The sequence below is a fragment of the Protobothrops mucrosquamatus genome, unplaced genomic scaffold (genome assembly GCF_001527695.2).
Source record: "Protobothrops mucrosquamatus isolate PMUCROS unplaced genomic scaffold, P.Mucros_1.0 scaffold327, whole genome shotgun sequence".
Taxonomy (NCBI): Eukaryota; Metazoa; Chordata; class Lepidosauria; order Squamata; family Viperidae; genus Protobothrops; species Protobothrops mucrosquamatus.
The window spans coordinates 703,142-716,906 of record NW_015386666.1 but is presented as its reverse complement, the minus strand read 5'-3'; the positions used below and the strand labels follow the sequence as shown (position 1 = coordinate 716,906).

Here is a 13,765-nt window from a genome sequence, read left to right as displayed (position 1 = left end):
GTATAATGACCGCTACCCCACCGCCCCTACCCCGGGTCCTTGGCTGATGGAATACCTGGAAACCCGGCGGGCACATGTCTACGAGGGGCACTCCCCCCTCCGTGCCCAGCCAGGTCTCGGTGATACCTGCCAGGTCCACGCCCCCCTCTTGAATAAGATCTTGAATGAGGGGGGCTTTGTTCACCACTGACCTGGCGTTCCATAACATCAGCCGGTGATCCCGGGCCCGAGGAACTAAGCTCCCTGGAGACCGAGTGGAGCCCTGAGGACCGGAGCACCCACAAGCTTGTAAGCAGCGTGTGCGTGCTCCCCAAACCCGATATGGTCCTCTGCTCCCGCCATATCTGCCCCTCCCACTGACCGTGCTGATCGTACCACCCTCTCTTAGTCCCCCAACCACCTCCCCCACCACTCCGACGCCGCGTCCCTCGGACAGGCCCGGCCTTGGCCCCAGGGAGGCATCCCCCATGCCCCGACCCTCCCCGTACCGCCTAAAAATTTATTAAAACATCCCGCTAGGAAAGCTCTCAACTTCCTCCTCTTCCGATCTCCCTTTGCTACGCACCTCTGGGGGCTCCATACCCCGTCATTGAGGACGGCCCTCAAGATTATACTGGGCCATACCTGCGCGAGGGGGAAATCGCGCAGGGCCAGCAGTTCTGACCTGGAGTAGACTCTAAACATGGACACAAGGTCCCACAACAGAAAAATACACGGGGGGGGGAAACAAGTCCCTTTGAGGATCAGTTCCCATTTTGAGACCTGGGATAGGAGAGATGACCAGCCGCTAGAATCGAATCCACGGCCGGGCTCTTCGGGCCGGATCCGCCACCGGGCCGCTGGGCCGCCGAACCACGGCCTCCACCCTCACCGGGTCCACCGGAGCAGTTCTTCCACCGGGCCGGATTCAGGGCCGGGTCCAGGCTGCCGGGCCGCGTCCTCCATCTCTCACCGGGCCTGCTGCCCGCAGGCCGAGCCGCCTGCCGAGTCCGAGGCCGCCGCGGCCTCCGAATCCAGGTCCGTCACGGCCTCCGCTGTCATCGAGGCCTCGAACCAGGTCCGGAGCAGTTCTTCCGCCGGACCGGATCCAGGGCCGGGTCCAGGCTACCGGGCCGCGACCTCCATCTCTCGCCGGGCCCGCTGCCCGCAGGCCGAACCGCCTGCCGAGTCCGCCGCGGCCTCCAAATCCAGGTCCGTCGCGGCCTCCGCTGTCCTCGAGGCCGCGAGCCAGGTCCGGAGCAGTTTCGCCAGACCGGATCCAGGGTCGGGTCCAGGCTGCCGGGCCGCAGCCTCCATCGCCGGGCCCGCTGCCCACAGGCCGGACCGCCTGCCGAATCCGGGTCCGAGGCCTGCCGAGTCCGAGGCCGCCGCGGCCTCCGGATCCAAGCCCGTCGTGGCCTCCGCTATCATCGAGGCCGCGGGCCGAATCCGGGCCAGGTCTTCCACCGGGCCGGATCCAGGGCCAAATCCAGGCCAGATCTTCCGCCGGGCCCTTCGTCCCTTCGATATCCTCGCCGGGCCGAGTCCTCCGTTCAGCGACATCACCCAGCCGAAGACTGGGGAGTCACACGGCAGGCCCCTGGTTACCGGCGAGTTCAGCTCTTCAAATTAGGGTCGAGGCGAAGCCCTCGACCCTCGGGAGGCCCCCCCATTTCTGTTGCGGACTTCGCTCCATCACGGAGCTACCCCAGGTAGGTCCGCCATTACCGGAAGTTTGATGGTATCATCAGATAGTCACTTGTTTGTTGTCTTTGATTTTGACCAAAAAAATATTGTAATACTGTATGTGTACATAATTAATTCTGACTCTGAATTGATGGTTTTATTATTTTATTTGGCTCAGATTGAAGTCAGAATCCAAAAGCTCTAGGTTCAACTCCACATTCATCTATGGAAATTAATTGGGAAATTTTGAGCCAAGTAGTATTTTCTAACCAATCCACCTTGCAGAGCTGCTGCTGTATAGAATAAATTTGGTAGGAGAAATGTACTGTATATTGCTCTGGGCAACTGAAGGAAATCAGGATATAAATCAAATCAAATTACTCAGTCAAATCAACAAACCACCCAAATACTCATTTTTAGTTGGGAGTCTTTGATCATCATACCAATCTATTATTATCTATTTCATGTTACAATTATTTTTGATAGTTTTGTATTATTATTTAATAGTAAGGAATAAAATCTACCCTAACCTCAGGTAGTTTGAGAATTTAACTTTGAAAATTACACTAAACTTTTCTAAGACATGTATAAATAAGTTCTTAATTATGATCGACTGTTCTCTTTGACATACAGCAAAGAAAACTATCTGGACGAAGGCAGTGGTTTTCAAAACTCTCTCTTTCAGGAATCTTGCTTCATTAATTTGCATGTCAAGATTCTGTAGGTTTTGGGGCCTTTTGAATCTGGGACCTTACCATCCTTTGTACTGGATGGGGTGGCACTACCCTAAACAGACCTAATGAACAATATGGGAGCCTTTCTGGATTCCAATCCTTTGCATAACTTTGGATGCTATGTGTGCTCTCCTGTTCACTCACACACATATGTAACTGTGGTTCAGTGAGTTTATTAATATTTCCCAGCAATTCCTTCCCTAAAACCCAAAACTGTCCCAATTAAGTCCAGCCACAAGCAGATCAATGCTAGTTCACAGAGCAATGGCCAAAGAGTCCACAAGGCCCTTGAAAGTTTCTCAATCAAAATAAAGCCACAGGCAAACTTAAATCCACAACACAAGAGAGTTCACAAGGCAAGAAAAGTCCAGGGTTTCTAAGGCACAATCAAAGTCCAGGCTCAATGTCAATCCAAAGTGAAGCAGAAAACACACAGCTAGGAAACAAACACATTGTTCCCAGAATAGCCTCCATTTGTCTGCTGTGCTAAATAGCCAGTTTCCGGTACAGCCTGGCAAGAAGGGCGAGGCTTTCTCCTCACAAGTAATCTGGCTGACCTTCTCTGCTCCTGCCTTTTCTCTGCTCTATGTGTTCTTGGATCAGGTACAGAAGGCAATTCCTCTTCCTCATTACTGACTGGCTGCAACTGCATGCTTTCCCCACCTGAAGCGTCAGGGCTGTTCTGCTGCAGCTGTGCTTCAGCCAAATCCCTCACAGATGGCTGCTCGGAGCCATCAATCAACTCAACTCCTGACGTGCTAGGAACTGGTTCATCCTCCCCCGAGCTGACATCCAGAGAGGTATCTGGGGAAGCATCTGGGGGAGTTATCACAGTATGCCAGTTGCATCTATTCCTGGTTTGTAAGGCTCTGCTCATAGTTATTTATACCCTGGTCATCTCCTGAATGGACTATTGCAATGTGCTTTTCATGAAACTACCCCTGAAGAATATCCGGAAACATGAGCTGGTGCAGAAGGCAGCAGCATGGGCAGTTAGGTATGCCCCCTGGAAGGGCACACATTACACCTCTGCTCCAAGAGCTGTATTGGTTGCCAGTGTGTTTTTGGTCCAATTAAAGCTGCTGGTTTTGACCTTTAAAGCTCTATGTGTCATGGGATCTGGTTAAATAACAGAATAACAGAGTTGGAAGGGACCTTGGAGTTCTTCTAGTCCAACCCCCTGCCAAGCAGGAGACTCTATTCCATTTTGGACAATCTCTTCTTAAACACCTCTAGTGATGGAGGCAACCCATTCCAATTATTCTCATTGTCAGGAAATTTCTCCTTAATTCTAGATTGTTTCTCTCCTTGATTAGGTTCCATCCACTATTTCTTGTTCTGCCTTCTAGTGCTTTCAAAAATAGATTGATCTCCTCTTCTTTGTGGCAGCCTCTCAAATATTGGAACACTGCTGTCATGTCACCCTTAGTTCTTCTTTTCACTAGACTAAGTCTAGGAGACAAGCCTTTTCTGCAATGGTACCCGCCCTCTGGAACATCATCCCTCCTGATGTGAGGTGGGTTTCAACCTTCATGACTGTCCAGAGAATTCTTAAAACTTTTTTTCCCAAACAACCTGGATATCCCAAGTAGGAGAGTGTATACTGACTATACGTAATATCTCTCCCTTGTGATCTTGCTTTATTTTGTTTTTATCTATATTTATTGTTTAACATTTTATTTAATGCTTTAATTTTGGTTTTACTGTACTCTGTCCAGATTCCCTGTAAGTGAAATCAGCAGCCATGTAAATTTGATCAATAAATAAAATTTATCCAATTGCATGCATGACATAGAAATTCAAAGCTAAGATAATAACTGGCTGTTTAGTCTCTCTGAAAGACATGTTCAGTTCATGTTACACTGGCTAGTCCTACTGAACTTTATCACTTTATGATTTACTTCTTTAATGATCACTATGATTAACATACACTCTTTTGTTATGTTCAGATTTTTAGTTCATATATAACACTTCAATCCTTTAAAATCAGTTATATCTCCCCTACCAACAGTTGAATTTGGAAGTTTACTCATTTGAATTCTGTTGATCCAAACCAATTTCACAACATTTGAAAAGTGTACTTAATAAGACTGTGAGTAATAACATCTGTTTTAATTTTCTTGTCTGGTATGAAATAAGGTGTCTATCAACTCTACAAATGAGCATGGCTGCAGCCATTTTCCTTCTCTTTCTAGGTTGCCACATCGAATGGAGGGAGAGGGGTTGCCCAGGTGCTTCACTAGTCAAAATAATCTTTTGTCCCATGGGAACCAAGATCATCGGCTGCTCCTGAGATTAGGGATGTTGCATAAAAAGCCCGCCAAATAATCATATTGGGGAACATAGCTGCTTGCATAGTTTTTGTGGATGGGTCATTTAACTTTGTATTGGGGAATTGTTGCTTGTGTACCCAGACTTGGTTTCACTTTTGACCGTGCCAATAGTTTGTAACTAATAAACATGTTCTTTGAGAATTTGCAAGTCTCGGAGTTCTGCTTTATTCGTCTCTGTCTTTTGAAACCATGACAGTGTCATTGCAAGCAAGAGAAAAATAGTTCAAAGTTATTGTTATAATTCCTCCATTGTCAAATCCTAACTTCTTTCCATAATAAATACAGTCTATCATGCAGCAATCAAATGTTTTCTCTTTCTTGACTAAGCTATTCCCTCCCCTTCTCACTTTGACAAAAAATGAAATAAGGTTAGGAAAGGAAGTTAATGAATCATAAGCCTTCAATCAATATCAAGAATAAGTTTGGTCTTACACCCCCCAAATTTCCCCAATTATTTCTTTCTCTAATTACTTAGATTACTTTTTGCCCCACCCTATAAGACACATTACAATATAAGATTCAATAGGGAGAACACTACAGCATGTTAACTTAAAGCACTTTTATAGAATTTGTTTTCTCAGTTTCATTTAACTTCAATATAAGTGAAAAAATACCTGATGGATTCGGTATCAATGTGCACAGGAGCTATCCTCTCTAAAAGGAACTTTACCATTTCCAGAAAAGGGTTTGTAGGTTGCTTGGGATTGCCTAACTTCTTTGTAATTTCACGCTGCAATAGTAATTAGAAGTACATTAGAAGACAGACAATTTAATAGCTCCAAATAAGTTATATTTTAACATCTATTCTTACCACACATCCTTCAGCTTGTTTGCATGAACAACTTGGGCTAACAAGCATTTCCAACTGGTGTTTTATTTTGTCGTCATCTTCCAGAACTTGAGTGAATTTCTTCATGAAATCCTGTGCTTTGCCAGGATCTGGCAAATTTCCTTTATGGAAATAAAACAAGATTAAGTGCAACAGAAAGCTAATGATTAAACAAAGCTTTTCTACTATCAGTGGCATTCTTTACTGATAGAGTACAACATAAAAATAAATCAATAGAAGGAACAAGGGACAAATATGTATGTAACTATATCTTAATAAATTTAGCTATTTCATAAAGTGAAATGTAAACAATTTCATATAGTTGTAAAACAAAGCAAAGGTTCTGGTGCTTTTAAAGCTTTTGCCATATAGCAAGCAAAAAAAAAAGTTTCATGCTTTGAATTGTATGTGACTGAAGCAGCATGAAGGACTAAATAAAAAGATGTAAGATGAGAATGGATTATATAAACAGAAAATATATTTCGTTAGATTATACATAATCCCAGAGGCTTGCGGGCAGGTGGGGCAAGCTATCAAAACATTGAAAAGATGTTAAAATATTGTTTCCTATCCAGTATTTATCTGCCATTGTTTAAAAAAAATTCTCCAACTTGGAATATTTAGTACAATAAATCTATAGTCTAGATAATATTATTAGAAATTTTAATCATAATATTCAAACCTGAACACAATGTTGAATATCTTTAATAATTCCACACAAAATATTCAAAGGAGGCAAATTTTCAACTAAATCAATAAAAAATTAATCCTATTAATGCTTTGATATATTAATTGTATTAGGTCACAAGATAACAGTTTTACACAGCTTGCTTTAATCAACTTCAAAGGTCACTTACTCAAAGTTAGGAAAAAATGGAATGATTGAAATATCAATACAGAAGTAATATTTTCTCAAAATTTAAACTTAAAATATAGGAAAAAAACTTACTTGTTATTACCATCACTTTGGAAAATATAGCTTTACTGCTGGCATCTGACTGGAAATTTAAAAAAGGTTTTCAATGACAGGCTTTATAATAAAATTTAACACTTTACACTCGTTCAGTAATAAGTAAGATAATTCCCTTACATTAATAATTATACAGAACTAGAAGTGTGTCATAATTTAGTTTGATCTATTGTACATTTTTCAAGTGAGCCAGACAATTTTTCATTTGTAACTCATACAATTATCTTTATTGCAATTTTGAAAAACAGTTCTTAGCTCAAAAATAGCAGACAATATAGGCTAGTCTACAACTTATTAAAAAAACCATAACAAAAGCCAACAATAAAACATGTATTTATTTAAAGCAGGATGCATATGTTTCATATACAATACTGAAAAATAAACAAAAAAAATCCTGAACTAAAGTTTGATTTTTAATAAGTATAACCATGTGGTTTACTTGGCACCATTATGGGAATAGTTTGCCCATGACTTTTTCTGAATGCTACCCTATAGCCTTGGAGTTCTGAGATGGTTTCCCCATCTAATCCTGCTTAGTTTCTGAGATTAGCAAAGGTCAGCTAGATGCTGCCACCTATTGAATCAAAGGATTTTAAAAATGCTGGGAAGAAATGCTGAAAACCATGGTAAAATTTCATTTTTATTTTACATCACTGATGGAAAACATGATGGAGCAGACATAGGAAGAAATATGTAAAAAATATATGGATCAGATGGATTTATCATACAAAGTGAACCCAAATAAAATTAGAATTTTGACAAAAAGCAAAGCCGTACTCCCTAAGCAGCGATTCTCAATTTTCCAATTCTGGAAGTTGCAGTCTACATATCTTAAAAGTTGCCAAGTTTGAGAAACATTGCCATAGAGCATGCTAATGCACTTCAAACCACTGAAGATCTACAGCTAGTTAAAGAATTCTGATTGGCAGGATTCAGGAAGAGAATCTTCACTGTTGTTGTCCCACCCTGTGGAATAGTCTTCCCTCAGAAGTGAGGCTGGCTTCCATTTTCCTAGCCTTTTGAAAAGGAGTCAAAATATGGCTCTGCAGACTAGCATGGGGAGCCCAGAAGAGCACAGAGCCATGAGGATGTCTGGTGTCTGAGTACCCCCCCCCCACTTTGTTTTTTAACTAATTTTAACAGTGTTTAATTGTCATCCTTTTCTATGGAGAGTCTCAGTCATCCAGGTCATGGTTGTCCCAAAGAGGTTAAAACATATAAGGAACGGTTGCTAGAATTGGGTATGTCTAGTTTAACGAAGAGAAGGATGAGGGGGGACATGATAGCCGTGTTCCAATATTTCAGGGGCTGCCCCAAAGAAGAGGGAGTCAAGCTATTTTCCAAAGCACCTGAAGGCAGGACAAGAAGCAACGGGTGGAAACTAAGTAAGGAGAGAAGCAACCTAGAACTAAGGAGAAACTTCCTGACAGTTAGAACAATTAACCAGTGGAACAACCTGCCTCCAGAAGCGGTGAACGCGCCAACACTGGAAGTTTTTAAGAAGAAACTGGACAGCCAGTTGTCCGAAATGGTATAGGGTTTCCTGCCTGAGCAGGGGGTTGGACTAGATGACCTCCAAGGTCCCTTCCAACTTTATCATCATCATCATCATCATCATCATCATCATCATCATCATCATCATCATCATTATTATGCCTTTTCAAGAAGCAACTAAACTTCGTTTTTCCTTGAAGACATTTCACTTCGCATCCAAGAAGCTGAAGAAACTTCTTGATGAGAAGCAAAATGTCTTCAAGGAAAAACAAGGAAAGCCCAGTTGCCTCTTGAAAAAGCACCCGTGGGACAATCATTATCCTGTCTCATTATATACTTTTATTTTTTTATATACTGTTTTTACATTTTAATATTTTATTGTACACTACCCAGAGCCTCTCTCTGAAAGAGGTCAGCAGGTCATAAATGTGGAAAATCAATAAGTACAGTGAGGGGGGGAAAGTATTTGATCCCCTGCTGATTTTGTATGTTTGCCCACTGACAAAGAAATGATCAGTCTATAATTTTAATGGTAGGTTTATTTTAACAGTGAGAGACAGAATAACAACAACAAAAATCCAGAAAAATGGTCTTGGCCATGGTGGAGAGTTTGGAATTGGATTGCCTGATTGCTTCTGTGGACAGGTGTTTTTATCCCATTAAGAGTGTTCCTAATCTCAGCTTGTTACCTGTATAAAAGACATCTGGGAGCCAGAAATCTTGCTGACTGACAGGGGATCAAATGCTTATTTCACTTATTAAAAGGCAAATCAATTTATAACTTTTTTGAAATGCATTTTTTCTGAATTTTTTTGTTGTTATTCTGTCTCATTGTTAAAATAAACCTACCATTTAAAATTATAGACTGATCGTTTCTTGTTGGTGGTCTGACAAAACCAGCAGGACATCAAATAATTTTTCCCCTTACTGTAAATAGATAAATAAATAAACAAATACTGAAAGATACCCAGCATTATTGAAAAAATATTAAAAAAAACAAAGTTTGAATTGAAACCTGTTTTTCCTATGAATATTTCTAGAATAAATAAGCATAACAATTTATTATTTATTTACATATATTTATTTATCACATAATTTATATACTGATCCATCTCACAGTCATGACTGTGGGCAGTGTACTGTAAAACAATACATTAAAAGAAATTTAAAACAACAATTAAAAACAATCTAAACACAAATATAAATAAAACTGTGAGGGAATGGACTAACATCTACAGTGTAATCATCCCACCAAGCTCCCTATAATTCTTGGATATCCAAGCCTGTTGGAAGAACCACGTCAATAGCATAACATATATGCTAAAGGCCATGAGGACAACTGTGGCCCCCAAAGAAAAAAATATATTGACATTATCAAACCTGGAAATCAAACTTTGAAACATGCAGCAATAGGAAAATTAATAATATATACACAGAACAACAGTTTAACTAAATTTAAGCAAGAATAACTTCCCTCACTTGGCACATAACAAGTCAAACTTACTGAAAGTATGATTTTAAGCAGGAAATATCTCATGTAAAGGTAATAACTAGAAGAATTTTAATATTTATAAATAAGTTGATGAAATCACCGATCAAAACAATAGGAGATAGAGAAAATATAGGGTGAGGGATAAATCTACGTCTATTGTCATAAATGAACTGTAGCGATAAAGTAATGTAAATATGAAAAGAAGAAATCAAATTCAGTATACTTCGAGTAGTATATTAAGATACTTCATAGTAAATGAATTTTCATTTTAGTAAATGAATAAAAGTTCCAGAGTTAAAAATAACTTGGAAATCTGCATTAAATGGAACACAGTTCTTAAAATTTATTGACTTTTTTCACTCTTTTTAGCTGTGTATCATACTACAAAAGCTTAAGTATTTTTTCTCTCTAGAAAAATGGTTATGTAATTATGATTGAAACCGTATCCTTGATTAACTGGGGATGCTGGGAACATGCTATCAGGTTAGCATACTGTACAGCGATCAATGTAAATTTTAGCTGATATGATCAGTAGCAGAAAGCTGATGGGATTTCTTGTTATAATATTTTGTCTAACCAGACTGATATTAAATCTCTCAAAATATTAAAATTTAAATATACTAAGGTATTCTGTTCTCATATTTTCTGCTAGCGGCAAAAGAGGAAAGAGACAATATTTGTAGTTGCATTTTTTAATGTTTTTGAGACCATGAGCCAATATGCAGAACTGTCTAACAATGCAGATCATCGTAAAAAGCTTATAAATCCTGAACTTGAAATAGAAAAGGATATTTCTACAAAGTCTTCAGGGGATTAAACATAAATGAGGTAGTTTCTTGGAATTAAATTCTATTCCTTATCAGAAAAGAACAGACAAAATAAAGCATGATTACCTGTCAGAATTCTGCATGATCTGCTTTAAAGACTTTCAGAGATAATTTAGGTACACTACTTCATGGATTCTGCTGCTTTAACAGGCTGTAGGACATCAAATATTTTTGACATTTCTATAGCCCTTGATAGTTTCAGGAACATGATAAATGTGAAAATATTCCACATATTACTTTTGATCTTTGAATTCATAACAAATTCCCTTAATGTGAGCTAAGCAATGTATTTCAACATGTCTATGATTCACTGACCAATGTATAAACATACAAATGCATATATGTGCTGTCACATGTTAAATATATCCTACTATGACTTGACATCACCTGACTATAAATATTCTTAATACAGAAATAATACATATTGAATTCAATAAGAGGAAATAATATGGATAAGGACAGTTTTATATTATTGCTAACATGTAGATGAAATATATTAATATTACACTGAAACTAATCCAAGATCTGTTTCAAATAAGAACTCCAGAAGGCAGACATATTCTCAAAACTTTTTATTGAAAATCCTTGTTTAATGTGTAGTTCTTTATGGAAATTCTGAAGAGACTCTCTACTGAATCATGTTAAAGTTCTAATATACCATCCCAATTATTATTATAGCTATAAACCCAAACCCTGGTAATCTTCAAGTTACAACGGTAATTGAGACTGGAATTTCTATTGCTAAGCAATGTGACCCTTTGAGAGCTGTATGCAACAAAATTTCATTTTGATTTATGCCGATTGGTGTACTTTCAAAGTGACAATAAAGTTGTTGTTGTTATAACTGCATTGCTTAGTTATGGCAATCCCAGCAGTCCCTACTGCTGTTGTTAACCAAATCCCAATGTAAGGTGATCCAAGTCATTACCAGGCTCGGGCCTCAGTAAGGTAAGGTCTGCCTCCTCTTCAACTCTTCCTACCCGCCTATATTTTTCACATATTAAAAATATCCTTAGCACTCCTTAGCTGGGACACTGGGATGGAAGTAGAGGCCAGGGTATCAGCAGTCTCAAGCCAACTGCCACTGCCCAAAGGCCTCCACTTCAATCCCAGCACAGCCAACACAAAGGAGTGCTACTCAACTCCCACACCACAGTCACCCAAGCATCACAGTGGAAAGTTCTAGTCATCCTGTGCTCTACAGGCCCTGTCATGCTCAGCTGACTTTCATTGTCATTTTTCTGCTGCTGACAAGGAACACCTGACCTGGACCTGTGCGAAGCAACTGTTGGCCATGCCAAGCCATCTTCCCGAGATAGCTTGCACTGTTCTCCAAATAGCACAGGCCATTCTTGTAATGTTTTGTCAGGATTTTGAGGCCTTCTGAAACCTCACAAGAAGGCTGCATCTGCCATTCTCCAAATTGCCAATGTTGTTCTTGTGATGCTTCAGAAAGTCTTTGGAAAACTTCTGAGGCCTGAAAAATTAGAAGAATGGCATCCATGATTTGGAGAATGGCAGGTCCAGACATCTCCTGAAATTTCAAAAGGCCTCAAAATCTTACAAAGCAAGCAATTTGCCAATGGCTGCCATTGTGACCAAAAGGACAGAGATGGGGAGAAATAGGTGAATGGGGGAGTTGAAGTGCCTCTGTGGTTTTAAGTGTGGGCAGGCTTTGATTACATGACCACAGGTATGCTGCAATCACTGTAACTTCAGAGACCAAGTATAAGTGCCATTCGTTCAGCATCACTGCAACTTTAAATGGTCATGGAATGAATGGTCATTACGTAAGACTAACTGTAACAAAATATGAAGATAGTAGTCTCTTCCTGTATGATGTTTCAACCTATTACCTTGTGTCCCAGAGTTTCCATGGACATATAGCAGAAAACACATCCATAAAAATATCTGATACTTCTTTTAAAGTAGCCTATCAGGCAGCTATTCATTTTCCCATCCTAAAAAATGGATGGATATCACAATTTTCCACTAATCTTCTTATCTTAGTTGGCTAGGGTAACCGCATAATTGGTCCTGGAAATTTTCAGCACTATGGTCCCAGGAGATATTCAAATTGGATGAGGGGATAGATGGGGAACTCATAAAATTTGCAGATGACACCAAGCTGGCAGGAATAGCCAACACTCCAGAAGACAGGCTTAAGATACAGGAGGATCTGGACAGACATGAACACTGGGCACTATCTAACAAAATGAAATTCAATGGTGAAAAAAGTAAGGTTCTACATTTAGGCAAGAAAAACCAAATGCACAGGTATAGTATAGGTGGTTCCTTGCTCAATAGTAGTAACTGTGAAAGGGATCTCGGAGTCCTAGTGGACAATCACTTAAATATGAGCCAGCAGTGTGCTGCAGTTGCCAAAAAAGCCAACACAGTGCTAGGCTGCATTACCAGAGGGCTAGAATCAAGACTTCCGGTTCCGGATCGCGGCATCTGCAGTCGTGCAGAGAGACTGCTCTCTTCGCCAGCTGCTTTCTCTCTGTCGGTAGACCCTTAATCGGGTCGAAAAGTCACCCTGCAGGGGCGACTACCGTTGAGGAGGCCCTCTTCGACTGTGGAAGGGCGGCAGCTCCTTCCGCAGTCCGAGAATGCTCCTTAGGGCCGACGGAGGAAAGATCAGCCAGTAAAATGGCAGATCACTTTGCTGGTGTAACCAGAAGTCAGAAGAACATCTAAGCGCAAGAACCACCATGCTTGATCCGGGTGAGATTTTTTTTCCCTCTCTTAGTCTTCTTTTCTTTTTTGCTTCCTGTAAAAAGCATTTTTGGAACTATTTCCCTGCTTTAAGAAAGTGGTGTTTGTGAGTGTGGGAAAAGAAGCTTAAATGGACTGAAAATTAACTTTAATTGGCTATTCTTTACTTTTCCATCTACTTTGGGGTCTTGAAAAAATTTGTATTATTGAACTTATTACTGAATTTAGTTTACATGTGAAGAATATATTTTTTTTCTGATCTTATTAACGTTATTTTTGATGTCTGGGAAGAGATTTCACAGTCTACTGAGGACACCTTGTGGAGAAAGTTAAAATTGTAACTGTCTTTTTTCCCTGATTGATGTTGAGACTGGCTTGACCTTCAGATCATCATAAAAGGGAAAAGACAAAAAAATTCAACAGCTGTATTTGTGGGGGTGGACACTGGTTAAATGTTTTTTGAATACAGCCACCACTAAAAGATAACAGGACTGTTTCTAATCACTATCGAAATGGAGAAACCCTATTCACAACTTGACTGTAAACTTATATTGGAAAAAATTTATGAAGCCACTGAGCAAATACATCTACAAATAAAAGAGAGTACTACAGAAATAAAAAAACAGAAATTTTACTTTGAACCTACAAACTGACCTCCAGATCTTATATGAACATTCTACAGACCAAAAAACAACAGAAGCGG

The 13,765-nt window shown here is 40.1% G+C and overlaps 1 protein-coding gene across 1 annotated transcript in view; it reads right to left on the bottom strand.

Moving 5' to 3' along the window:
• PDS5B (PDS5 cohesin associated factor B) overlaps positions 1 to 13,765 on the bottom strand; it is a gene marked incomplete in the record, with an annotated part of 63,281 nt that overhangs the window by 26,020 nt on the left and 23,496 nt on the right. Inside the window, 3 exon segments of the mRNA XM_015815234.1 lie at positions 5,347 to 5,462; positions 5,544 to 5,683; positions 6,511 to 6,559. Coding sequence (XP_015670720.1) covers positions 5,347 to 5,462; positions 5,544 to 5,683; positions 6,511 to 6,559 — 305 coding nt within the window.